The sequence below is a fragment of the Oncorhynchus mykiss genome, chromosome 2, assembly GCF_057628025.1.
Source record: "Oncorhynchus mykiss isolate SJ-2025 chromosome 2, ASM5762802v1, whole genome shotgun sequence".
Classification (NCBI taxonomy): domain Eukaryota; kingdom Metazoa; phylum Chordata; class Actinopteri; order Salmoniformes; family Salmonidae; genus Oncorhynchus; species Oncorhynchus mykiss.
This window is the reverse complement of record NC_143023.1, coordinates 101786981-101812217: the sequence shown is the minus strand read 5'-3', so window position 1 is coordinate 101812217 and position 25237 is coordinate 101786981. Positions and strand designations below refer to the sequence as shown.

Here is a 25237-nt window from a genome sequence, read left to right as displayed (position 1 = left end):
GGTTTAGAGGCCATGATTATTTTCATCAATGTGTCAAGAGATACAGGATTAAAAAACTTGAGTGTCTCCCTTGATCCTAGGGCCTGGCAGTTCTGTGCAGACTCAGGACAACTGAGCTTTGGAGAAATATGCATATTTAAAGAGGAGTCCGTAATTTGCTTTCTAATTATCATGAGCTTTTCGTCAAAGAAGTTCACAAATTTATCACTGCTGAAGTGAAAGCCATCCTCTCATTACTGCTTTTTAGTTAGCTTTGCGACAGTATCAAAAATATTCTGCTCAATTAAGTTGGAAAAATAGGATGATTGAGCAGCAGTGAGGGCTCTTCGGTACTGCACGGTACTGTCTTTCCAAGCTCGTCGGAAGACTTCCAGTTTGGTGTGGCGCCATTTCCGTTCCAATGTTCTGGAAGCTTGCTTCAGAGCTCGGGTATTTTCTGTATACCAGGGAGCTAGTTTCTTATGACAAATGTTTTTAGGGGTGCGACTATATCTTGAGTATTGCTATGGTTACATGAAGTTCCACAGTTAGCTGGTTAACTGATTTTTGTCCTCTGATGTCCTTGGGTAGGTGGAGGGAGTCTGGAAGGGCATCAAGGAATCTTTGGGTTGTCTGAGAATTTATAGCACGACTTTTGATGTTCCTTGGTTGGGGTCTGAGCAGATTATTTGTTGCGATTGCACACGTAATAAAATGGTGGTCCGATAGTCCAGGATTATGAGAAAAAACATTAAGATCCCCAACATTTATTCCACCGGAGAAGTCTCGGTCCAGAGTATGACTGTGACAGTGAGTTGGTCCGGAGACATGTTGGACAAAACCCACTGAGTCGATGATGGCTCCGAACGCCTTTTGGAGTGGGTGTGTGGACTTTTCCACGTGAATATTAGTCACCAAAAATTAGAATATTATCTGCTATGACTACAAAGTCCGATAGGAATTCAGGGAACTCAGTGAGGAACTATGTATATGGCCCAGGAGGCCTGGTAACAGTAGCTATAAACAGTGATTGAGTAGGCTGCATAGATTTCATGACTACAAGCTCAAAAGACAAAAACGCAGTCTTTTTTTGTTTTTGTAAATTTAAATTTGGTATCGTAAATGTTATGTCCATCGTATCCCTCTAGGTTTTCCTACAGACACTTTTCCACACTCTCATTTTAAGCCCGTATGCCCTCATAATGTATTGAGTCTCTCTCTCTCTCTAGGTTTTCCTACCAGTTGGAGCTGCGTCACTGCCAGTCCCTGCCTGCCCAGCTCATCCCTGCCAGCCTGCTCCCAAGATGGGTGAGTGGAGGCAGCTCCTCTATCCTGGATGTTATCAGTCGTTTGGACCAGTACCAGAGGCAGCTGCTGCCGGGCTTCTTCTGTGTTAACCTGGACCTCCAGGGTTCCTTCTACACCGGGGGTCCCACAGGAGGGAGCACAGTCCCAGGAGGGTCCACCAGAGCTGGGGAAGGAGGACCAGGACCAGCCCTGTCTCTTACATCCCCCATCATAAACCCAGAGGAGGTAGAGGGGATGGGGCTGATGATGAGGAGGCTCAGTGAAAACCACAACTCTACTGCGGCTCTTCCAGCCTCACTATAGTAATATAATGTATGCCATTCAGGAGACACTGAGGGCCCCCTGGGGGGGAGGGGGGGTGACCATTTAGTATTACAGACAGATTCTAATAAAAGCCAGGTAGACAGGTAGAACAGGTATAACAGCCAGGTAGACACCTTCAAATTAAAGGGACAGTACACCAACGTGTGTTGTCTCATCATCGATGACACAGTGCCTTGTTCGCTAACATTTGATTCACTCACCTGCCCATTGGGATGCCGAGGATACCCAGGAACCTACAAGGAGCCGCTGATCTGCATCGTGTCAATGTGACTTTTACAAAACATAAAAAAATATATTCAAGTCATTAAGATAATAAACAGTAAAAAGTCTTTACTGTTGACTGTTGATACCAAACATGTTCAAGGACTAGGGATGTTATCGATGAACCGGTTAGCCGGTTAGCCCGACCGAAAATACATTTCACCCGGGTCATGCTTATCGGTCTATAGGTTCATTTGAATAATTTTGTGAAATTAAAATTGCCACGTGTGTATTTCCATTAGTAATCATGCATTTTATTTGTCACATGCGCACAGCATACAGAGACTAGTTCGAGGAGATGAATACTACCTATCAGACAGCGACAGTAGCTCCTGTAGGCTACTGTAGTGAAGCCTGCTGTTGGAAGCCCAGTCATTGGTCATCCCAGTCATTGGTCATCCCAGTCATTGGTCAGCCCAGTTATTGGTCATCCCAGTCATTGGTCAGCCCAGTCATTGGTCAGCCCAGTCATTGGTCAGCCCAGTCATTGGTCAGCCCAGTCATTGGTCAGCCCAGTCATTGGTCAGCCCAGTCATTGCACAACAAATAACAATTCTAAATGCAACCGCTTGTTAAAAACTTGTGGCTATGATTAAAAAGGAATTATTTTTATTTGTCAATATCAACTCATAAAGCGCCTCCCATTCGCCATTCAGATGCATAGGCTATAGTCATAGGCTATAGTCTGCCTACCAGCTGGAGACAGTATAATGTAATGTGAGCAGGAGACAGTATAATGTAATGTGGAGACAGTATAATGTAATGTGGAGACAGTATAATGTAACGTGAGCTGGAGACAGTATAATGTAATGTGGAGACAGTATAATGTAATGTGGAAACAGTATAATGTAATGTGGAGACAGTATAATGTAATGTGGAGACAGTATAATGTAATGTGGAGACAGTATAATGTAACGTGAGCTGGAGACAGTATAATGTAATGTGGAGACAGTATAATGTAATGTGGAGACAGTATAATGTAATGTGGAGACAGTATAATGTAATGTGGAGACAGTATAATGTAACGTGAGCTGGAGACAGTATAATGTAATGTGGAGACAGTATAATGTAACGTGAGCTGGAGACAGTATAATGTAATGTGGAGACAGTATAATGTAATGTGGAGACAGTATAATTGTTTGAAACCTGAACGTGTTACTTTACTTCAAATAATGAGGTGTGTCTTACCTTGCGTCTAAGTAGCCTTGCCAAAAATCATCCGTAGCAACATGGAATCAATTATTATATATAGACTTCCTCATGCCGTTAACTCCTGTTCTATTGGTTTTCATATCAACTTTCTTTCGTTGTCCAGAAGCCAAAGGCACCATCCTGGTCATATTATCAACCCATCCTGGTCATAGTATCAACCCATCCTGGTCCTATTATCAACCCATCCTGGTCCTATTATCAACCCATCCTGGTCATGTTATCAACCCATATTATCAACCCATCCTGGTCATATTATCAACCCATCCTGGTCATATTAACAACCCATCCTGGTCATATTAACAACCCATCCTGGTCATATTAACAACCCATCCTGGTCCTATTATCAACCCATCCTGGTCATATTATCAACCCATCCTGGTCCTATTATCAACCCATCCTGGTCATATTATCTACCCATCCTGGTCATATTATCAACCCATCCTGGTCATATTATCATCCCATCCTGGTCATATTATCATCCCATCCTGGTCATATTATCAACCCATCCTGGTCATATTAACAACCCAACATGGTCATATTATCAACCCATCCTGGTCATATTATCAACCCATACTGGTCATATTATCAACCCATCCTGGTCCTATTATCAACCCATCCTGGTCATATTATCAACCCATACTGGTCATATTATCAACCCATCCTGGTCATATTATCAACCCATACTGGTCATATTATCAACCCATCCTGGTCCTATTATCAACCCATCCTGGTCATATTATCAACCCATCCTGGTCATATTATCAACCCATACTGGTCATATTATCAACCCATCCTGGTCCTATTATCAACCCATTTTATCAACCCATCCTGGTCATATTATCAACCCATCCTGGTCATATTATCAACCCATTTTATCAACCCATCCTGGTCATATTATCAACCCATCCTGGTCATATTATCAACCCATACTGGTCATATTATCAACCCATCCTGGTCATATTATCAACCCATCCTGGTCCTATTATCAACCCATCCTGGTCATGTTATCAACCCATATTATCAACCCATCCTGGTCATATTATCAACCCATCCTGGTCATATTAACAACCCATCCTGGTCATATTAACAACCCATCCTGGTCATATTAACAACCCATCCTGGTCCTATTATCAACCCATCCTGGTCATATTATCAACCCATCCTGGTCCTATTATCAACCCATCCTGGTCCTATTATCAACCCATCCTGGTCCTATTATCAACCCATCCTGGTCATGTTATCAACCCATATTATCAACCCATCCTGGTCATATTAACAACCCATCCTGGTCATATTAACAACCCATCCTGGTCATATTAACAACCCATCCTGGTCCTATTATCAACCCATCCTGGTCATATTATCAACCCATCCTGGTCATATTATCAACCCATCCTGGTCCTATTATCAACCCATCCTGGTCATATTATCTACCCATCCTGGTCATATTATCAACCCATCCTGGTCATATTAACAACCCAACATGGTCATATTATCAACCCATCCTGGTCATATTATCAACCCATACTGGTCATATTATCAACCCATCCTGGTCCTATTATCAACCCATCCTGGTCATATTATCAACCCATACTGGTCATATTATCAACCCATCCTGGTCATATTATCAACCCATACTGGTCATATTATCAACCCATCCTGGTCCTATTATCAACCCATCCTGGTCATATTATCAACCCATCCTGGTCATATTATCAACCCATACTGGTCATATTATCAACCCATCCTGGTCCTATTATCAACCCATTTTATCAACCCATCCTGGTCATATTATCAACCCATCCTGGTCATATTATCAACCCATTTTATCAACCCATCCTGGTCATATTATCAACCCATCCTGGTCATATTATCAACCCATACTGGTCATATTATCAACCCATCCTGGTCATATTATCAACCCATACTGGTCATATTATCAACCCATACTGGTCATATTATCAACCCATCCTGGTCATATTATCAACCCATCCTGGTTGTTGCTATTAGATTCCTCCTCTTTCTAAGTTACTAATGAAGATGTTCATGTCAGTCACATCTGGAGTCTCTCGCGTCAGGTTCTATTGGTTCTATTGATTGTGGTTCCCCAGTGAATTGCATTCTGGTAAATGAGGGTTTTATTATCTGTTTCATTCCAGGAGTTGTCCATTCAACATAGCCTTTTGACTGTAAGACGATAAGCATCTGGTCATGTATATACAGATATCTGATAGTATTTGCTGTTGATCACGTCATTTTACTGTTGGGAAAGTGTGTCAGTCCTTAAATGAGGGTCAGTGAGTCGGCAGCAAAATCTGATCTCATCTGATCTGATCTCTTCTGATCTGATCTATTTTCCACTGTGTCTTATCATTACCGTGTCCGTCATTGACATGTACTACTTATTATTATTATTATTATTATTAGGGTGGCAGGTAGACTAGTGGTTAGAGCAGGTAGCTTAGTGGTTAGAGGAGGTAGACTAGTGGTTAGAGCAGGTAGCTTAGTGGTTAGAGGAGGTAGACTAGTGGTTAGAGCAGGTAGCCTAGTGGTTAGAGGAGGTAGAGTAGTGGTTAGAGGAGGTAGCCTAGTGGTTAGAGGAGGTAGCCTAGTGGTTAGAGGAGGTAGCCTAGTGGTTAGAGGAGGTAGCCTAGTGGTTAGAGGAGGTAGCCTAGTGGTTAGAGGAGGTAGCCTAGTGGTTAGAGGATGTAGTCTAGTGGTTAGAGGAGGTAGCCTAGTGGTTAGAGGAGGTAGCCTAGTGGTTAGAGGAGGTAGTCTAGTGGTTAGAGGAGGTAGCCTAGTGGTTAGAGGAGGTAGCCTAGTGGTTAGAGGAGGTAGCCTAGTGGTTAGAGGAGGTAGCCTAGTGGTTAGAGGAGGTAGTCTAGTGGTTAGAGGAGGTAGTCTAGTGGTTAGAGGAGGTAGCCTAGTGGTTAGAGGAGGTAGCCTAGTGGTTAGAGGAGGTAGCCTAGTGGTTAGAGGAGGTAGCCTAGTGGTTAGAGAGGAGGTAGCCTAGTGGTTAGAGAGGAGGTAGCCTAGTGGTTAGAGAGGAGGTAGCCTAGTGGTTAGAGGAGGTAGTCTAGTGGTTAGAGCAGGTAGCCTAGGGGTTAGAGCAGGTAGCCTAGTGGTTAGAGCAGGTAGCCTAGTGGTTAGAGAGGCAGGTAGCCTAGGGGTTAGAGAGGCAGGTAGCCTAGTGGTTAGAGAGGCAGGTAGCCTAGTGGTTAGAGCAGGTAGCCTAGTGGTTAGAGCAGGTAGCCTAGTGGTTAGAGCAGGTAGCCTAGTGGTTAGAGGAGGTAGCCTAGTGGTTAGAGGAGGTAGCCTAGTGGTTAGAGCAGGTAGCCTAGTGGTTAGAGGAGGTAGCCTAGTGGTTAGAGCAGGTAGACTAGTGGTTAGAGGAGGTAGCCTAGTGGTTAGAGGCAGGAAGTCTAGTGGTTAGAGCAGGTAGCCTAGTGGTTAGAGAGGCAGGTAGCCTAGTGGTTAGAGGAGGCAGGTAGCCTAGTGGTTAGAGGAGGCAGGTAGCCTAGTGGTTAGAGCAGGTAGCCTAGTGGTTAGAGAGGCAGGTAGCCTAGTGGTTAGAGGAGGCAGGTAGCCTAGTGGTTAGAGGAGGCAGGTAGCCTAGTGGTTAGAGGAGGCAGGTAGCCTAGTGGTTAGAGGAGGCAGGTAGCCTAGTGGTTAGAGGAGGCACGTAGCCTAGTGGTTAGAGGAGGCACGTAGCCTAGTGGTTAGAGTGTTGGACTTGTAACCAAAAGGTTGCAAGATCAAATTCCCAAGCTGATAAGGTACAAATCTGTTGTTCTGCCCCTGTTCCTAGGCTGTCATTGTAAAAAGGAATTTATTCTTAACTGACTTGCCTAGTTAATATGATCTAAAGTCAATAAGATGACAAAGGAGGGATATCCCTCTTACTTATTTCTATTGAGTCATGATGATGACCACATCACCTGTTTAAGCCCTCTGCCTTTACTTGGAGCTGAAAATAAATGGGCCAGTCACGAAGATGACCCTACTTTGATGTGACTCAAACTGAACGTTCTAGATTAGAACAGGAGTTATGCTTTGTGATTATATTACATTACTTCTATGGCCAGTTTCCCAGACACAGATTAATTTAGCCCGGAACTTAATTTTTTTTGTTGTTGTTATTTTTAAGTATTTCAATTGAGATGAGTTAGTCCAGAACTCACGTTACATTACTAAATCTAACCGAGGAACCAACCCGACTGTTTCTGCTATTGCTACATTAAAATAAATTAAAAATAAATATATATTCTCCAAATCAAATCAAATGTATTTATATAGCCCTTCGTACATCAGCTGATATCTCAAAGGGCTGTACAGAAACCCAGCCTAAAACCCCAAACAGCAAGGTGGCTAGGAAAAACAATCAACCATGAACACACACACACACACACACGCACACAGGCTGAACACAGGAACACACATGCAGGCGGAACACAGGCTGAACACACAGGCTGAACACAGGAACACAGGCTGAACACAGGCTGAACACAGGAATACAGGCTGAACACAGGAACACAGGCTGAACACAGGCTGAACACAGGAATACAGGCTGAACACAGGAACACAGGCTGAACACAGGCTGAACACAGGAACACAGGCTGAACACAGGCTGAACACAGGCTGAACACAGTCTCTACTCAAACACAGAACTGTGTTCAGCAGGGCACACCGACGCAAAACTGTTTCCAAACGGACAACGAAAACAAACAAGCATGTCTTATTGGACATTTCACTCTGTTTCAGAGTGTTATCTAATGTTAGGTGCCAAGTGAACTGACCCAGCAGCACCAACAGACCTGAGAAAAGACCAAGAATATAATAAGGGAAAAGAGCTCGGTATGACTAATGACTATAAGGGACTCTCTATTAGAGATCTGTATGACTAATGACTATAAGGGACTCTTTATTAGAGATCTGTATGACTAATGACTATAAGGGACTCTATGCAGTATCTGGCTCTCTGTATGACTAATGACTATAAGGGACTCTCTATTAGAGATCTGTATGACTAATGACTATAAGGGACTCTATTAGAGATCTGTATGACTAATGACTATAAGGGACTCTATGCAGTACCTGGCTCTCTGTATGACTAATGACTATAAGGGACTCTATGCATGTGCCAACCAATGCAGTATTAATTTTGAACCAATTGTACTGTTTATTTGTGCCACTTTCTACAGGTCAACTTGTTTTGATAATATTTATTAATAACCTGACAATACCTTGCTATTACAGTATTTAAAAATGTACCACGGACACATGATTCTGTCTTACCAACAAACAATCAGCATGACTCTGAAATATACAATGAGATCCAACGGGAATACATGTCAATAATAATACAAAATAAAATACTTTACATGAACGAACACATGGGATAAATATTGAAAATAGACATGTGTTTTGTTGTTAGTTTAGTATGAATGTTGTTTTTCATATTTTTTATTACACACATTGGTCAATACTGAATGGAAATGCCAGTGAATGATATGGATGGTTCACTGCATACAGTATATCCTTTAACTGTAGATGAAATTAAATAAATTATGGGTTCTGGATTTAAAATAAATATAAACGCTTACTTAATTTTGGATTTTTTTTGTTGTCTTTAATTGCTTTCAATAAAATGTTAATTCAGGTTGGACTTTTGATTTTGTATTTTTTTAAATATATATATATATATATATATATATATATATATATATATATATATATATATATATATATATATATATATATATATATATATATATATTGCAGAGAATCATGTGTTTGTCATAGGAAATTATATAAAAAGTTTAACTTTCCATGACCTCGCAAATAATATTCTCCAATTATAGGTTCTCAAGGGCCAACTGTTGACGTCCCAGTTCATGTTCTGTGCAGGCTACAGTCTGTTTCTGTTTTGCCTAGGCTAATGTCGAAGCTTTATAATATTTGCATTACACACAGGACAGCTTATCCATGTTGGGGTAAAAGCCTGCGTGGGAGTTCTGCAACGCGATAGTCATACCTGGGTTCTATTCATTACGCAGATTCTAGTGCAAAAACGTTTCTTAAACGGAAGCAAACTGAACGAAACGGGAGTGAGCTAAGTGAATATGTTCAATAGTAACACGTTTAGCTTTGTTGGCTTCCGTTTGGTTGTTAAACGGTAAACGGTTTCCGTAATGAATACACCTCTGGAGAATGTCCAGTCCTTTCTGAAGTTGGGTTGGTTTCCTACGGTCGTGTTGCTACGGCCAGGGGGCGTAGTCTCTCCGAGAGGAGCTGCTGCTGCTCCACTTTGACTCTACCCGCGACATCAACTGACTCTACCCGGGACAGACCGAAGAAGATGGCGGCCACGGACCGTTCCCGGTCTGAAGCTGCAAAGCAGCGACGGCAGGATCAGTTACAGCGGTGGCTGGGCTCGGAAACCGATCAGACGGGACCGGGGACGCGGGACGGGTCGACGGGAACCGGGACGCGGCGGGCCCGGGTTCGGTTCGCTCAGGGAGCCGTGTTTATGGCAGCCTGTTCGGCCGGGGACAGAGAGGAGGTAGCGGCGCTCCTACGACAGGGCGCTGACATCAACCACGCCAATATAGACGGACTGACAGCGCTTCACCAGGTATTTAACTCGTTACAAAGTAGTTCCATTGTTGCAGGCTGATGTTTGGGGAACCTGGTGGTAATGGCGGGTTGAAACTATGTAACGATCTGTGTTGTATCCTACCGCCAAACAAACATGTCCACATAGCTACTGTAACACAGTAACCCTTTGGTCAAATTAAACATCGACAAGTAACATTAACTTTTAATCATGCTCAAATCAGTGGTTTGAATGTTTATAAAACTACACAACTTGTTTATCGTGATGTTGGAACATTGTCATGATAATTCCGGTGTGTGTGTGTGTGCGTGCGCGCTAAAGTAGATTGGTTCATTGGAACTGTTGCCTTCCAAGTGTGTGTGTTCTCTCTCTCTCGGATGAACTCGACACAAGACTGGAAAAGGCGGCTGCTAGTCAGATGACTCCTACCCTGCCATTAGGCTTGTTTACACTGAGCTGCACTGGGGTCGGAACGCAATCATGGTTATATTAAGACGCCACAGAACAGGGATACGAGTAGGAACACTTACCTCATTGCAGGGATAGAATCAGGGCCATGAAGGCTTTTCTGCATGCTTCCTATCCAAAAACAGTTCAGAATAGTAGGCGCGTATATTATGTCATTACGACATTTTTATTTTGGAAATTGTTTTTTTGAAGTTCATTTACTGCATTTCTATACAACAACAACACAAATGCTATTTGGAGAGTAGCAACAAATATCCCCAGCCAGTAGGTTCCTTCACCTCAGTCCACCTATAAACATATAGTCTATTAGCTATACAATTGTAAAGTTATATCCCTGAAAGGTGGGGGAAATGATTGACACGTAGCATCAGCGACTGTTCAGTCAGTCGTAATGATGAGAGCTCTTCTTTGTCGACACACCGCATTGTTCACACCCTCTTTAAGCTTTAGCCCCACACATTCAGCATCGTTCACGCCCTCTTTAAGCTTTAGCCCCACCTATCTCTTTAAGGATTTACGTGTGAGGCAACAAAAGCCTCCTTCACTCACGCTGCCAAACTTACCCTCGTAAAACAGACTATCCTACCGATCCTCGACTCCGGCGATGTCATTTACAAAATAGCCTCCAACACTCTACTCAGCAAATTGGATGCAGTCTATCACAGTGCCATCCGTTTTCACCAAAGCCCCATACACTACCCACCACTGCGATCTGTATTCTCTCGTTGGCTGGTCCTCGCTACATATTCGTTGCCAAACCCACTGGCTCCAGGTCATCTATAAGTCTTTGCTAGGTAAAGCTCCGCCTTATCTCAGCTCACTGGTCACGATAACAACACCCACCCGTAGCACGCGCTCCAGCAGGTATATCTCACTGGTCACCCCCAAAGCCAACACCTCCTTTGGCCGCCTTTCCTTCCAGTTCTCTGCTGCCAATGACTTGAAGAAATTGCAAAAATCACTGAAGTTGGAGACTTATATCTCCCTCGCTAACTTTAAGCGTCAGCTGTCAGAGCAGCTAACCGATCGCTGCAGCTGTACACAGCCCATCTGTAAATAGCCCATCCAACCAACTACCTACCTCATCCCCATATTTGTTTTTGTTTTTCTGCTCTTTTGCACACCAGTATTTCCAGTATTTCTACTTGAACGTCCTCATCTGCACATCTATCACTCCAGTGTAAATTGCTCAATTGTAATTACTTCGCTACTATCGGCCTATTTATTGCCTTACCTCCTCACGCCATTTGCACACACTGCATATAGACTTTCTTTTTTTTTCTATTGTGTTATTGACTGAACGCTTGTTTATTCCATGTGTAACTCTGTTGTTGTTGTTTGTGTCACACTGCTTTGCTTTATCTTGGCCAGGTCACAGTTGTGAATGAGAACTCAACTAGCCTACCTGGTTAAATAAAGGTGTTCTCAACTAGCCTACCTGGTTAAATAAAGGTGTTCTCAACTAGCCTACCTGGTTAAATAAAGGTGAAATAACCATTTTAAAAAGACTATTGTATTTTAGTCAATGCCACTCCGACAGAGCTCAATCTAATATTTATATATTTTTTCTTAATAGCAATTTGTTTTACTTGTAGGACAGTGGCATATGCGGTTAATGCATTGAATTGTGGAAATTCCTCTCCGTCCAAGTTGTCAGACTGACATCATTACTGAGAAAAAATAAACAAGTGACGCTTTTAATCAGCATGTTATCTCGGCAGGAGTTTTATTTGAAATTAAAGGTGCTTTAATTGACTCTGGTCAGCCAGTTGACTGCCTGCCCTTTCTTCAAGTCTCTAGTTGACATGATGGAAGATCCCTCAACTTCTAGTGAATCATTTATTTTCATTTCAACAACTTTCTTCTTGTGATGCGCAAGATTTTTTTTTTTTTTTTTTACATCAATCTACTAGAGCTGACTTACTTGATCCTGGTCCTCTGATTGTTTTTTTTTTTACATCAATCTACTAGAGCTGACTTACTTGATCCTGGTCCTCTGCAGCATCTTTCAATGCCATGATTCTATACATTCTATACAATGGATATTATTTAATGAGATCTGCCCCCAAGCGAGACCAAATTTGAACCAATCATAGATGTCTATGTTTCACAAGTTAAGACATCAAAGTGCAGTAGAGCATACATAATACAGTACGTTTAAAAAAAAAATTCTACCTTTATTTAACCAGACAAGTCAGTTAAGAACAAATTCTTATTTTCAATGACGGCCTAGGAACAGTGGGTTAACTGGTCTAGGAACAGTGGGTTAACTGGTCTAGGAACAGTGGGTTAACTGGTCTAGGAACAGTGGGTTAACTGGTCTAGGAACAGTGGGTTAACTGCCTGTTCAGGGGCAGAACGACAGATTTGTACCTTGTCAGCTCAGGGATTTGAACTTGCAACCTTCCGGTGACTAGTCCAACGCTCTAACCACTAGGCTACCCTGCCGCCCCGTTATAGTATACTCTAGTGTACTTTACTGAACTACTTTTCCTTTCTGCTGTGCTGAACTCTACTTTTCTATACAATCTTGTGAACCCAACTGTGGTTTGTGACTACTATGATTTTTTTTTATTGCGTCACCAATTCCGTTAACAATTTTCTGTTACCAACACTTACTAATACCTTACTACCTTACTAATTAATACCTTACTACCTTACTAATTAATACCTTACTACCTTACTAATTAATACCTTCCTACCTTACTAATTAATACCTTACTACCTTACTAATTAATACCTTACTACCTTACTAATAGCCTACTACCTTACTACCTTACTAATTAATACCTTACTACCTTACTAATAGCTTACTACCTTACTACCTTACTAATTAATACCTTCCTACCTTACTAATTAATACCTTACTACCTTACTAATTAATACCTTACTACCTTACTAATAGCTTACTACCTTACTACCTTACTAATTAATACCTTACTACCTTACTAATAGCTTACTACCTTACTACCTTACTAATTAATACCTTACTACCTTACTAATTAATACCTTACTACCTTACTAATTAATACCTTACTACCTTAATACCTTACTACCTTACTAATACCTTACTACCTTACTAATACCTTGCTACCTTACTACCTTACTACCTTACTAATTAATACCTTACTACCTTACTAATTAATACCTTACTACCTTACTAATTAATACCTTACTACCTTACTAATTAATACCTTACTACCTTACTAATTAATACCTTACTACCTTACTAATTAATACCTTACTACCTTACTAATTAATACCTTACTACCTTACTAATTAATACCTTACTACCTCACTAATTAATACCTTGCTACCTTACTACCTTACTACCTTACTAATACCTTACTACCTTACTACCTTACTACCTTACTACCTTACTAATACCTTGCTACCTTACTACCTTACTACCTTACTAATACCTTACTACCTTACTAATTAATACCTTACTAATTAATACCTTACTACCTTACTAATTAATACCTTACTACCTTACTAATTAATACCTTACTACCTCACTAATTAATACCTTACTACCTTACTAATTAATACCTTACTACCTTACTAATTAATACCTTACTACCTTACTAATTAATACCTTACTACCTTACTAATTAATACCTCACTACCTTACTAATAGCTTACTACCTTACTACCTTACTAATTAATACCTTACTACCTTACTAATTAATACCTTACTACCTTACTAATTAATACCTTACTACCTTACTAATTAATACTTGTTACTTCTGTGGAGTTTCTTTTTCCTCCCTCCTCATGAAAATATGTGGGTTTTTGTAACGAAATTTCAAGACACAGGACAATGTTTATTTTTATACATTTTATTTTATGATATTTAAAAAATATATTTTGGGGTGATTACGATCTTGTCTCATCGCTGCAACTCCCCATCGGGCTCAGGAGAGCCGAAGGTCGAGTCATGCGTCCTCAGAAACATGACCCCCAAGCCGAGTTTCTTACCACCCACTCACTTAACCCGGAAGCCAGCTGCATCAATGTCCCCGAGGAAACAACGTTCATCAAGAGGAGTAAAACAAGGTTGTCCATTATCGGCATATCTATTTATTATGGCCATCGAAATGTTAGCTATTAAATTCATATCCAACAATAATATCAAGGGCCTAGAAATCCAGGGCTTAAAAACAAAGGTTCCATTGATTCATGTTTTCTTTTAAATCCATAATTAGAATCCTTCCACAGCCTCAGAGGATCTAGATACTTTTTCTAACCTCTCTGGATTACAACCAAATGATGATACAGTTGAAGTCGGAAGTTTATATACACCTTAGCCAAATATATTTAGACTCAGTTTTTCACAATTCCTGACATTTAATCCTAGTAAAAATTCCCTGTCTTAGGTCAGTTAGGATCACCACTTTATTTTAAGAATGTCAGAATAATAGTAGAGAGAGTGATTTTATTTAAGCTTTTATTTCTTTCATCACATTCCCAGTGGGTCAGAAGTTTACATACACTCAATTAGTATTTGGTAGCATTGCCTTTAAATTGTTTAACTTGAGTCAAATGTTTTGGGTAGCCTTCCACAATAAGTTGGGTGAATTTTGGCCCATTCCTCCTGACAGAGCTGGTCAGGTTTGTAGACCTCCTTGTTCGCACACACTTTTTCAGTTCTGCCTACAAATTTTCCATAGGATTGAGGTCAGGGCTTTCTGATGGCCACTCCAATACCTTGACTTTGTTGTCCTTAAGCCATTTTGCCACAACTTTGGAAGTATGCTTGGGGTCATTGTCCATTTGGAAGACCCATTTGCGACCAAGCTTTAACTTCCTGACTGATGTCTTGATGTTGCTTCAATAGATCCACATAATTTTCCATCCTCATGATGCCATCTATTTTGTGAAGTGCACCTGTCCCTCCTGTAGCAAAGCACCCCCACAACATGATGCTGCCACCCCCGTGCTACACAGTTGGGATGGTTTTCTTCGGCTTGCAAGCCTCCCCCTTCTTCCTCCAAACATAACGATGGTCATTATGGCCAAACAGTTCTATTTTTGTTATTATCAGACCAGAGGACCAAAAAGTACGATCTTTGTCCCCATGTGCAGTTGCAAACCGTAGTCTGGCTTTTTTATGGCGGTTTTGGAGCAGTTTGTTCTTCCTTGCTGAGCGGCCTTTCAGGTTATGTCGATATAGGACTCGTTTTACTGTGGATAAAGATACCTTTGTACCTGTTACCTCCAGCATCTTCACAAGGTCCTTTGCTGTTGTTCTGTGATTGATTTGCACTTTTCGCACCAAAGTACGTTCATCTCTAGGAGACAGAACACGCCCTCCTTCCTGAGCGGTATGACGGCTGCGTGGTCCCATGGTGAAGTTTGAAGGTAGGCCTTGAAATAAATCAACAGGTACACCTCCAATTGACTCAAATGATGTAAATTAGCCCATCAGAAGCTTCTAAAGCAATGACATAATTTTCTGGAATTTTCCAAGCTGTTTAAAGGCACAGTCAACTTAGTGTATGTAAACTTCTGACCCACTGGAATTGTGATACAGTGAATTATAAGTGAAATAATCCATCTGTAAACAATTGTTGGAAAGATTACTTGTGTCCTGCACAAAGTAGATGTCCTAACCGACTTGCCAAAACTATAGTTTGTTAACAAGAAATTTGTGGAGTGGTTGAAAAATGAGTTTTGTACTATTCAATTTAATCTACAAGACAAAAACTGAGCAAATAATACAACAAATATTGTGGTATAATCTTTATGAATTATATCATAAATTCGACTGGTGGAGTTATGTCATACAGGTAACTAAAACATATGTAAATTACAACCAACTAATTGCGGCATTTCTGCAAAAATGGAAGTGAAAGTGGAAAAAGTAAGGAACTTTTCTGTCAGCTCTGCATTAAAGACCATTAAAGAAAATGTTGATAAATAAAAAAGTATACCAGTTTCATTTTAAGGACTAAAACATTTACAGCTGTGCCATATAGATTGCAAAAATAGTTGGGAATAGATTTTCCTGTGTACTTTGCATGGTGCCCTCATTGATTTGTGTCCTTGTTTATAAATATCTGGGCATCTGGATAGATTTTCATCAATCTTTCAAAAAGCATGTTGATGAGTTAGTTTACAAATTATTATTATTCTTTTTTAAATAGTCTTCTATAGGAAAAGGTTCTGTCTTTCATTAAAAAGCTGAAAACAACTAATTCAACATGCATATCGTCTGTGTGACTATGGGGATATCGTCTGTGTGACTATGGGGATATCGTCTGTGTGACTATGGGGATATTGTCTGTGCGACTATGGGGATATCGTCTGTGTGACGATGGGGATATCGTCTGTGTGACTATGGGGATATCGTCTGTGTGACTATGGGGATATCGTCTGTGTGACTATGGGGATATCGTCTGTGTGACTATGGGGATATCGTCTGTGTGACGATGGGGATATCGTCTGTGTGACTATGGGGATATCGTCTGTGTGACGATGGGGATATCGTCTGTGTGACGATGGGCATATCGTCTGTGTGACTATGGGGATATCGTCTGTGTGACGATGGGCATATCGTCTGTGTGACTATGGGGATATCGTCTGTGTGACTATGGGGATATCGTCTGTGTGACTATGGGGATATCGTCTGTGTGACTATGGGGATATTGTCTGTGTGACTATGGGGATATCGTCTGTGTGACTATGGGGATATCGTCTGTGTGACTATGGGGATATTGTCTGTGTGACTATGGGGATATCGTCTGTGTGACTATGGGCATATCGTCTGTGTGACTATGGGGATATTGTCTGTGTGACGATGGGGATATCGTCTGTGTGACTATGGGGATATCGTCTGTGTGACGATGGGGATATCGTCTGTGTGACTATGGGGATATCGTCTGTGTGACGATGGGGATATCGTCTGTGTGACTATGGGGATATCGTCTGTGTGACGATGGGCATATCGTCTGTGTGACGATGGGGATATCGTCTGTGTGACTATGGGCATATCGTCTGTGTGACTATGGGCATATCGTCTGTGTGACTATGGGCATATCGTCTGTGTGACGATGGGGATATCGTCTGTGTGACGATGGGGATATCGTCTGTGTGACTATGGGGATATCGTCTGTGTGACTATGGGGATATCGTCTGTGTGACTATGGGGATATCGTCTGTGTGACTATGGGGATATCGTCTGTGTGACTATGGGGATATCGTCTGTGTGACTATGGGCATATCGTCTGTGTGACTATGGGGATATCGTCTGTGTGACTATGGGGATATCGTCTGTGTGACTATGGGGATATCGTCTGTGTGACTATGGGGATATCGTTTTATTATGGTCGATAGGTTCAGTACACATCACTGCATTCTGTATCAGAATGTGGGCTGGCCCTTCTTAAAGTCTCGTATTCAATGCATTGCACCTCCTTGTCAATACAGCCCTCTTGCATAAACTTCCTCCACACCTTACCTCGTTGTTAACCTATAGATGTACGGGCCAGAGAGATAGCTAACTCTGGAGATCCCTAGCATCTCTACAGAGTTGTTAACCTATAGATGTACGGGCCAGAGAGATGGCTAACTCTGGAGATCCCTAACATCTCTACAGAGTTGTTAACCTATAGAAGTACGGGCCAGAGAGATGACTAACTCTGGAGCTCCCTAACATCTCTACAGAGTTGTTAACCTATAGAAGTACGGGCCAGAGAGATGGCTAACTCTGGAGATCCCTAACATCTCTACAGAGTTGTTAACCTATAGAAGTACGGGCCAGAGAGATGGCTAACTCTGGAGATCCCTAACATCTCTACAGAGTTGTTAACCTATAGATGTACGGGCCAGAGAGATGGCTAACTCTGGAGATCCCTAACATCTCTACAGAGTTGTTAACCTATAGATGTACGGGCCAGAGAGATGGCTAACTCTGGAGATGCACTTTAATATTGGAGGAATGGTTTTTTTATGATCGTGTTGGGGCTATGACGACCCCCCCCCCCCCCCTCAGTCCAGTGGGAGGATGGGCCTATGACGACCCCCCCCCCCATCAGTCCAGTGAGAGGATGGGCCTATGACGACCCCCCCCCATCAGTCCAGTGAGAGGATGGGCCTATGACGACCCCTCCCCCCCCTCTCAGTCCAGTGAGAGGATGGACCTATGACGACCCCCCCCCCCCCCCTCAGTCCAGTGAGAGGATGGGCCTATGACGACCCCCCCCTCCCCCCCTCAGTCCAGTGAGAGGATGGACCTATGACGACCCCCCCCCCCCTCTCAGTCCAGTGAGAGGATGGGCCTATGACGACCCCCCCCCTCTCAGTCCAGTGAGAGGATGGACCTATGACGACCCCCCCCCCCCTCAGTCCAGTGAGAGGATGGGCCTATGACGACCCCCCCCCCCCCAGTCCAGTGAGAGGATGGACCTATGACGACCCCCCCCCCTCTCAGTCCAGTGAGAGGATGGACCTATGACTACCCCCCCCCTCTCAGTCCAGTGAGAGGATGAGCCTATGACGACCCCCCCCTCCCCCCTTAGTCCAGTGAGAGGATGGGCCTATGACGACCCCCCCCCCCCCCCCTCAGTCCAGTGAGAGGATGGACCTATGACGACCCCCCCCCCTCTCAGTCCAGTGAGAGGATGGACCTATGACGACCCCCCCCCCCCCCTCTCAGTCCAGTGAGAGGATGGGCCTATGACGACCCCCCCCCCCTCTCAGTCCAGTGAGAGGATGGACCTATGACGACCCCCCCCCCCCCCCCCCCAGTCCAGTGAGAGGATGGGCCTATGACGGACCCCCCCCCCCCCCCAGTCCAGTGAGAGGATGGACCTATGACGACCCCCCCCCTCTCAGTCCAGTGAGAGGATGGACCTATGACGACCCCCCCCCCCCCCTCAGTCCAGTGAGAGGATGGGCCTATGACGACCCCCCCCCCCCCCAGTCCAGTGAGGGGATGGACCTATGACGACCCCCCCCCCCCCTCTCAGTCCAGTGAGAGGATGGGCCTATGACGACCCCCCCCCCTCTCAGTCCAGTGAGAGGATGGGCCTATGACAACCCCCCCCCCCCCTCAGTCCAGTGAGAGGATGGGCCTATGACGACCCCCCCCCCCTCTCAGTCCAGTGAGAGGATGGGCCTATGACGACCCCCCCCCCCCCCTCAGTCCAGTGAGAGGATGGACCTATGACGACCCCCCACCCCCCTCAGTCCAGTGAGAGGATGGACCTATGACGACCCCCCCCCCCCCTCTCAGTCCAGTGAGAGGATGGGCCTATGACGACCCCCCCCCCTCTCAGTCCAGTGAGAGGATGGGCCTATGACAACCCCCCCCCCCCCCTCAGTCCAGTGAGAGGATGGGCCTATGACGACCCCCCCCCCTCTCAGTCCAGTGAGAGGATGGGCCTATGACGACCCCCCCCCCCCTCAGTCCAGTGAGAGGATGGACCTATGACGACCCCCCCCCCCTCTCAGTCCAGTGAGAGGATGGGCCTATGACGACCCCCCACCCCCCTCAGTCCAGTGAGAGGATGGACCTATGACGACCCCCCCCCCCCCCCCCCTCAGTCCAGTGAGAGGATGGGCCTATGACGACCCCCCCCCCTCTCAGTCCAGTGAGAGGATGGGCCTATGACGACCCCCCCCCTCTCAGTCCAGTGAGAGGATGGACCTATGACGACCCCCCCCTCCCCCCCCCCCAGTCCAGTGAGAGGATGGGCCTATGACGACCCCCCCCCCCCCCCCCAGTCCAGTGAGGGGATGGACCTATGACGACCCCCCCCCCCTCTCAGTCCAGTGAGAGGATGGGCCTATGACGACCCCCCCCCCTCTCAGTCCAGTGAGAGGATGGACCTATGACGACCCCCCCCCCCCCCCTCAGTCCAGTGAGAGGATGGGCCTATGACGACCCCCCCCCCCTCTCAGTCCAGTGAGAGGATGGGCCTATGACGACCCCCCCCCCTCTCAGTCCAGTGAGAGGATGGACCTATGACGACCCCCCCCCCCTCAGTCCAGTGAGAGGATGGGCCTATGACGACCCCCCCCCTCTCAGTCCAGTGAGAGGATGGACCTATGACGACACCCCCCCCCCCCCCCCCCCCCAGTCCAGTGAGAGGATGGGCCTATGACGACCCCCCCCCCCCCAGTCCAGTGAGGGGATGGACCTATGACGACCCCCCCCCTCTCAGTCCAGTGAGAGGATGGGCCTATGACGACCCCCCCCCCCCTCAGTCCAGTGAGAGGATGGGCCTATGACAACCCCCCCCCCCCCCCCAGTCCAGTGAGGGGATGGACCTATGACGACCCCCCCCCCCCCCCCTCAGTCCAGTAAGAGGATGGGCCTATGATGACCCCCCCAGTCCAGTGAGAGGATGGGCCTATGACGACCCCCCCCCCCCCGACTATACATCGGTCTGGTCCTGCTGTCACCCAGTGCCATCCATCCCTTTCTCCTTTGTTGCTCACTAGTTGCATGGCAACGATAATTAAATATAGGCCCTCACTCCAAACTTTCCACCCATTTTCCATCTAAAGCCTGTCTTCTCTCTCCTCTGCCCCCTCATTTCCCTCTTCCCTCTCTCTGTCTCGCTCTCTCTCCCTCAGTCTCCCTCTGTTTCTCCCTTTCAAATCCCGATGGTGGGGACTTCCCTCTCTCTGTCTCTCTCTCCCTCTTCCTCCCTTCTTCTCTCTCTCTCTCTCCCTCAGTCTCCCTCTGTTTCTCCCTTTCCAATCCCGATGGTGGGGACTTCCCTCTCTGTCTCTCTCTCCCCCTTCCTCCCCTCTTCTCTCTCTCTCTCCCTCTGTTTCTCCCTTTCCAATCCCGATGGTGGGGACTTCCCTCTCTCTGTCTCTCTCTCCCTCTTCCTCCCCTCTTCTCTCTCTCTCTCCCTCTGTTTCTCCCTTTTCAATCCCGATGGTGGGGACTTTGGGAATTTCAGATGAAGAAATGGAAAACATTCTCCTTCTAACAGCTGCTCAAGCTGCTGCTGCTCCATTTCCACAATGACCGAGTTACTTGATGAACCAGTGAAGGAACCGTTGAACCACTGGTAGAAAACTATGCACAGCCACATTCACAACAAGGAGAAAGAGACGGGAAATGTCCTCTTGTTCATTCAGCTAGTTGGCCCGTGGAGGGGAGTAGTCTGAGTCCCAAATAGAACCCTATTCCCTATATAGTACACTACTTTAGACCAGAGCCCTATAGAACCCTATTCCCTATATAGTGCACTACTTTAGACCAGAGCCCTATAGAACCCTATTTCCTACATAGTGCACTACTTTAGACCAGAGCCCTATAGAACCCTATTCCCTATATAGTACACTACTTTAGACCAGAGCCCTATAGAACCATATTTCCTACATAGTGCACTACTTTAGACCAGAGCCCTATAGAACCCTATTTCCTACATAGTGCACTACTTTAGACCAGAGCCCTATAGAACCATATTTCCTACATAGTGCACTACTTTAGACCAGAGCCCTATAGAACCCTATTCCCTATATAGTACACTACTTTAGACCAGAGCCCTATAGAACCCTATTTCCTACATAGTGCACTACTTTAGACCAGAGCCCTATAGAACCCTATTCCCTATATAGTGCACTACTTTAGACCAGGCCCCTATGGGGAGTAGGTACTTGGACCATGTTGCGGTGAGAGGAGTATAGTATTAGCCTGGAGGGGGTCTCCCTGTTCCTCTCTCTCTCGCTACAGTAAATTAGCTCTAAGTCTATGTTTTTTTTTTTTTTTTTTTTTTACCTTTATTTAACCAGGCAAGTCAGTTAAGAACAAATTCTTATTTTCAATGACGGCCTAGGAACAGTGGGTTAACTGCCTGTTCAGGGGCAGAACGACAGATTTGTACCTTGTCAGCTTGGGGATTTGAACTTGCAACCTTCCGGTTACTAGCCCAATGCTCTAACCACTAGGCTACCCTGCCGCCCCAATGTGGTGTAGGGTAAGTTTATTTTTATTGTTCCAGTCAACCAGTTATCTCACTTTATGAACAAGGAAGTGGACCTAAAATAGCTTTGTAATTGGTTGATTTTAAAAGGAAAGCCTCTTAGAGAATGGCTTATTGACGGTTGGCCTTCCCAGTCCGAGTAAATGGCAGAGAGGGGATCTCAGACTGGAACCTGGAGTAAGTGGTTCAGCCTGAGGTCTGGAGTCGTTTATTAGATCAGCCTGAAGTCTGGAGTCGTTTATTAGATCAGCCTGAGGTCTGGAGTCGTTTATTAGATCAGCCTGAAGTCTGGAGTTGTTTATTAGTTCAGCCTGAGGTCTGGAGTCGTTTATTAGATCAGCCTGAGGTCTGGAGTTGTTTATTAGTTCAGCCTGAGGTCTGGAGTCGTTTATTAGATCAGCCTGAGGTCTGGAGTCGTTTATTAGTTCAGCCTGAGGTCTGGAGTCGTTTATTAGATCAGCCTGAGGTCTGGAGTCGTTTATTAGTTCAGCCTGAGGTCTGGAGTCGTTTATTAGTTCAGCCTGAGGTCTGGAGTCGTTTATTAGTTCAGCGTGAGGTCTGGAGTCGTTTACTAGTTCAGCCTGAGGTCTGGAGTCGTTTATTAGATCAGCCTGAGGCCTGGAGTCGTTTATTAGATCAGCCTGAGGTCTGGAGTCGTTTATTAGATCAGCCTGAGGTCTGGAGTCGTTTATTAGTTCAGCCTGAGGTCTGGAGTCGTTTATTAGATCAGCCTGAGGTCTGGAGTCGTTTATTAGTTCAGCCTGAGGTCTGGAGTCGTTTATTAGTTCAGCCTGAGGTCTGGAGTCGTTTATTAGTTCAGCCTGAGGTCTGGAGTCGTTTATTAGTTCAGCCTGAGGTCTGGAGTCGTTTATTAGTTCAGCCTGAGGTCTGGAGTCGTTTATTAGTTCAGCCTGAGGTCTGGAGTCGTTTATTAGTTCAGCCTGAGGTCTGGAGTCGTTTATTAGTTCAGCCTGAGGTCTGGAGTCGTTTATTAGTTCAGCCTGAGGTCTGGAGTCGTTTATTAGTTCAACCTGAGGTCTGGAATCGTTTATTAGTTCAGCCTGAGGTCTGGAGTCGTTTATTAGTTCAGCCTGAGGTCTGGAGTCGTTTATTAGTTCAGCCTGAGGTCTGGAGTCGTTTATTAGTTCAGCCTGAGGTCTGAAGTCGTTTATTAGTTCAGCCTGAGGTCTGGAGTCGTTTATTAGTTCAGCCTGAGGTCTGGAGTCGTTTATTAGTTCAGCCTGAGGTCTGGAGTCGTTTATTAGATCAGCGTGAGGTCTGGAGTCGTTTATTAGTTCAGCGTGAGGTCTGGAGTCGTTTATTAGTTCAGCGTGAGGTCTGGAGTCGTTTATTAGATCAGCCTGAGGTCTGGAGTCGTTTATTAGTTCAGCGTGAGGTCTGGAGTCGTTTATTAGTTCAGCGTGAGGTCTGGAGTCAAATCCTAACCTAGTACCCTGCAACCCCAAATCAAATCCTAACCTGGTACCTTCTAAACATGCTATTAGAGACAGACAGACACTCCGGGCCCTTTAGAGACAGACAGACACTCCGGGCCCTTTAGAGACAGACAGACACTCCGGGCCCTTTAGAGACAGACAGACACTCCGGGCCCTTTAGAGACAGACAGACACTCCGGGCCCTTTAGAGACAGACAGACACTCCGGGCCCTTTAGAGACAGACAAACACTCCGGGCCCTTTAGAGACAGACAGACACTCCGGGCCCTTTAGAGACAGACAGACACTCCGGGCCCTTTAGAGACAGACAGACACTCCGGGCCCTTTAGAGACAGACAGACACTCCGGGCCCTTTAGAGACAGACAGACACTCCAGGCCCTTTAGAGACAGACAGACACTCCGGGCCCTTTAGAGACAGACAGACACTCCGGGCCCTTTAGAGACAGACAGACACTCCAGGCCCTTTAGCGACAGACAGACACTCCGGGCCCTTTAGAGACAGACAGACACTCCAGGTTTTAGAACTGTCGCTTGTATTAGCTGCTAGCCCAAGGTTAGTTATCCAGGAGTGTGCTACTAATCAAGAACACCTCTTATTGCCTTACATAGTCCAAAGTTGTCCAGAATAAGAAATATGGTTATTTAAGCAGATGCTTTTATGCGATGGGACAGAAATGTCAACATTGACAGAGACTGTATTTATTCAATGGCCCATCTGGGAATTAAACCCCAAACCCCGGTGTTGCTAGCACCGTGCACTAATCCATTTAGCCATTGAAGCCACAATCTCATCTCTAACAAGTCTCTGTTCCCCCTCTCTAGGTCGAGGAAAAATGTTTTGATCAATGTGTAAAGATTTAGCGTTTGATCATGTATTGTCTGATGAAGGCCTCATTAGACCCAAAACTCACAGTATGCTTTTAAAACTTGATTTATAATCAAGGTCACTTACATCTCTCACCTTCCAATGTGTTTCCTCTCTCTCTCTCACCTTCCAATGTGTTTCCTGTCCTCTCATATCTCACCTTCCAATGTGTTTCCTGTCCTCTCATATCTCACCTTCCAATGTGTTTCATGTCCTCTCATATCTCACCTTCCAATGTGTGTCCAGTCCTCTCATCTCTCACTTTCCAATGTGTTTCCTGTCCTCTCAAATCTCCCCTTCCAATGTGTTTCCTGTCCTCTCATATCTCCCCTTCCAATGTGTTTCCTGTCCTCTCATCTCTCACCTTCCAATGTGTTTCCTGTCCTCTCATATCTCACCTTCCAATGTGTTTCCTGTCCTCTCATATCTCACCTTCCAATGTGTTTCCTGTCCTCTCATATCTCACCTTCCAATGTGTTTCATGTCCTCTCATATCTCACCTTCCAATGTGTGTCCAGTCCTCTCACCTCTCACCTTCCAATGTGTTTCCTGTCCTCTCATATCTCACCTTCCAATGTGTTTCCTGTCCTCTCATATCTCACCTTCCAATGTGTTTCCTGTCCTCTCATCTCTCACCTTCCAATGTGTTTCCTGTCCTCTCATATCTCACCTTCCAATGTGTTTCCTGTCCTCTCATATCTCACCTTCCAATGTGTTTCCTGTCCTCTCATATCTCACCTTCCAATGTGTTTCATGTCCTCTCATATCTCACCTTCCAATGTGTTTCCTGTCCTCTCGT

General features: G+C 44.8%; 2 protein-coding genes across 22 annotated transcripts in view; both read left to right on the top strand.

Moving 5' to 3' along the window:
* LOC110512506 (patatin-like phospholipase domain-containing protein 2) overlaps nucleotides 1–8743 on the top strand; it is a 48747-nt gene extending 40004 nt beyond the window's left edge. The window contains exons 9-10 of one of the 10 annotated variants that reach the window (XR_016490308.1): nucleotides 1209–2615; nucleotides 2794–8743. Coding sequence is in view for 1 of the 10 variants with exons in the window: in XM_036961083.2 (XP_036816978.2) it covers nucleotides 1209–1590 (382 nt within the window). In the remaining 9 variants the exon portion in view is untranslated. Of the gene's footprint in view, nucleotides 1–1208 lie in introns of all 10 variants that reach the window. The other 9 variants (XR_016490303.1, XR_016490307.1, XR_016490314.1 and 6 more) reach the window with 9 other exon arrangements.
* A 346-nt stretch (nucleotides 8744–9089) lies between these two features.
* The window catches only part of LOC110501253 (protein phosphatase 1 regulatory subunit 12A), a 63695-nt gene continuing 47547 nt past the window's right edge, over nucleotides 9090–25237 (top strand). For 11 of the 12 annotated variants that reach the window (XM_090214528.1, XM_090214541.1, XM_090214524.1 and 8 more), the window contains exon 1: nucleotides 9188–9718. In XM_090214528.1, the coding sequence (XP_090070654.1) occupies nucleotides 9443–9718 (276 nt within the window). In that variant the 5' untranslated portion in view covers nucleotides 9188–9442. Of the gene's footprint in view, nucleotides 9719–25237 lie in introns of all 12 variants that reach the window. The other variant, XM_090214518.1, reaches the window with a different exon arrangement.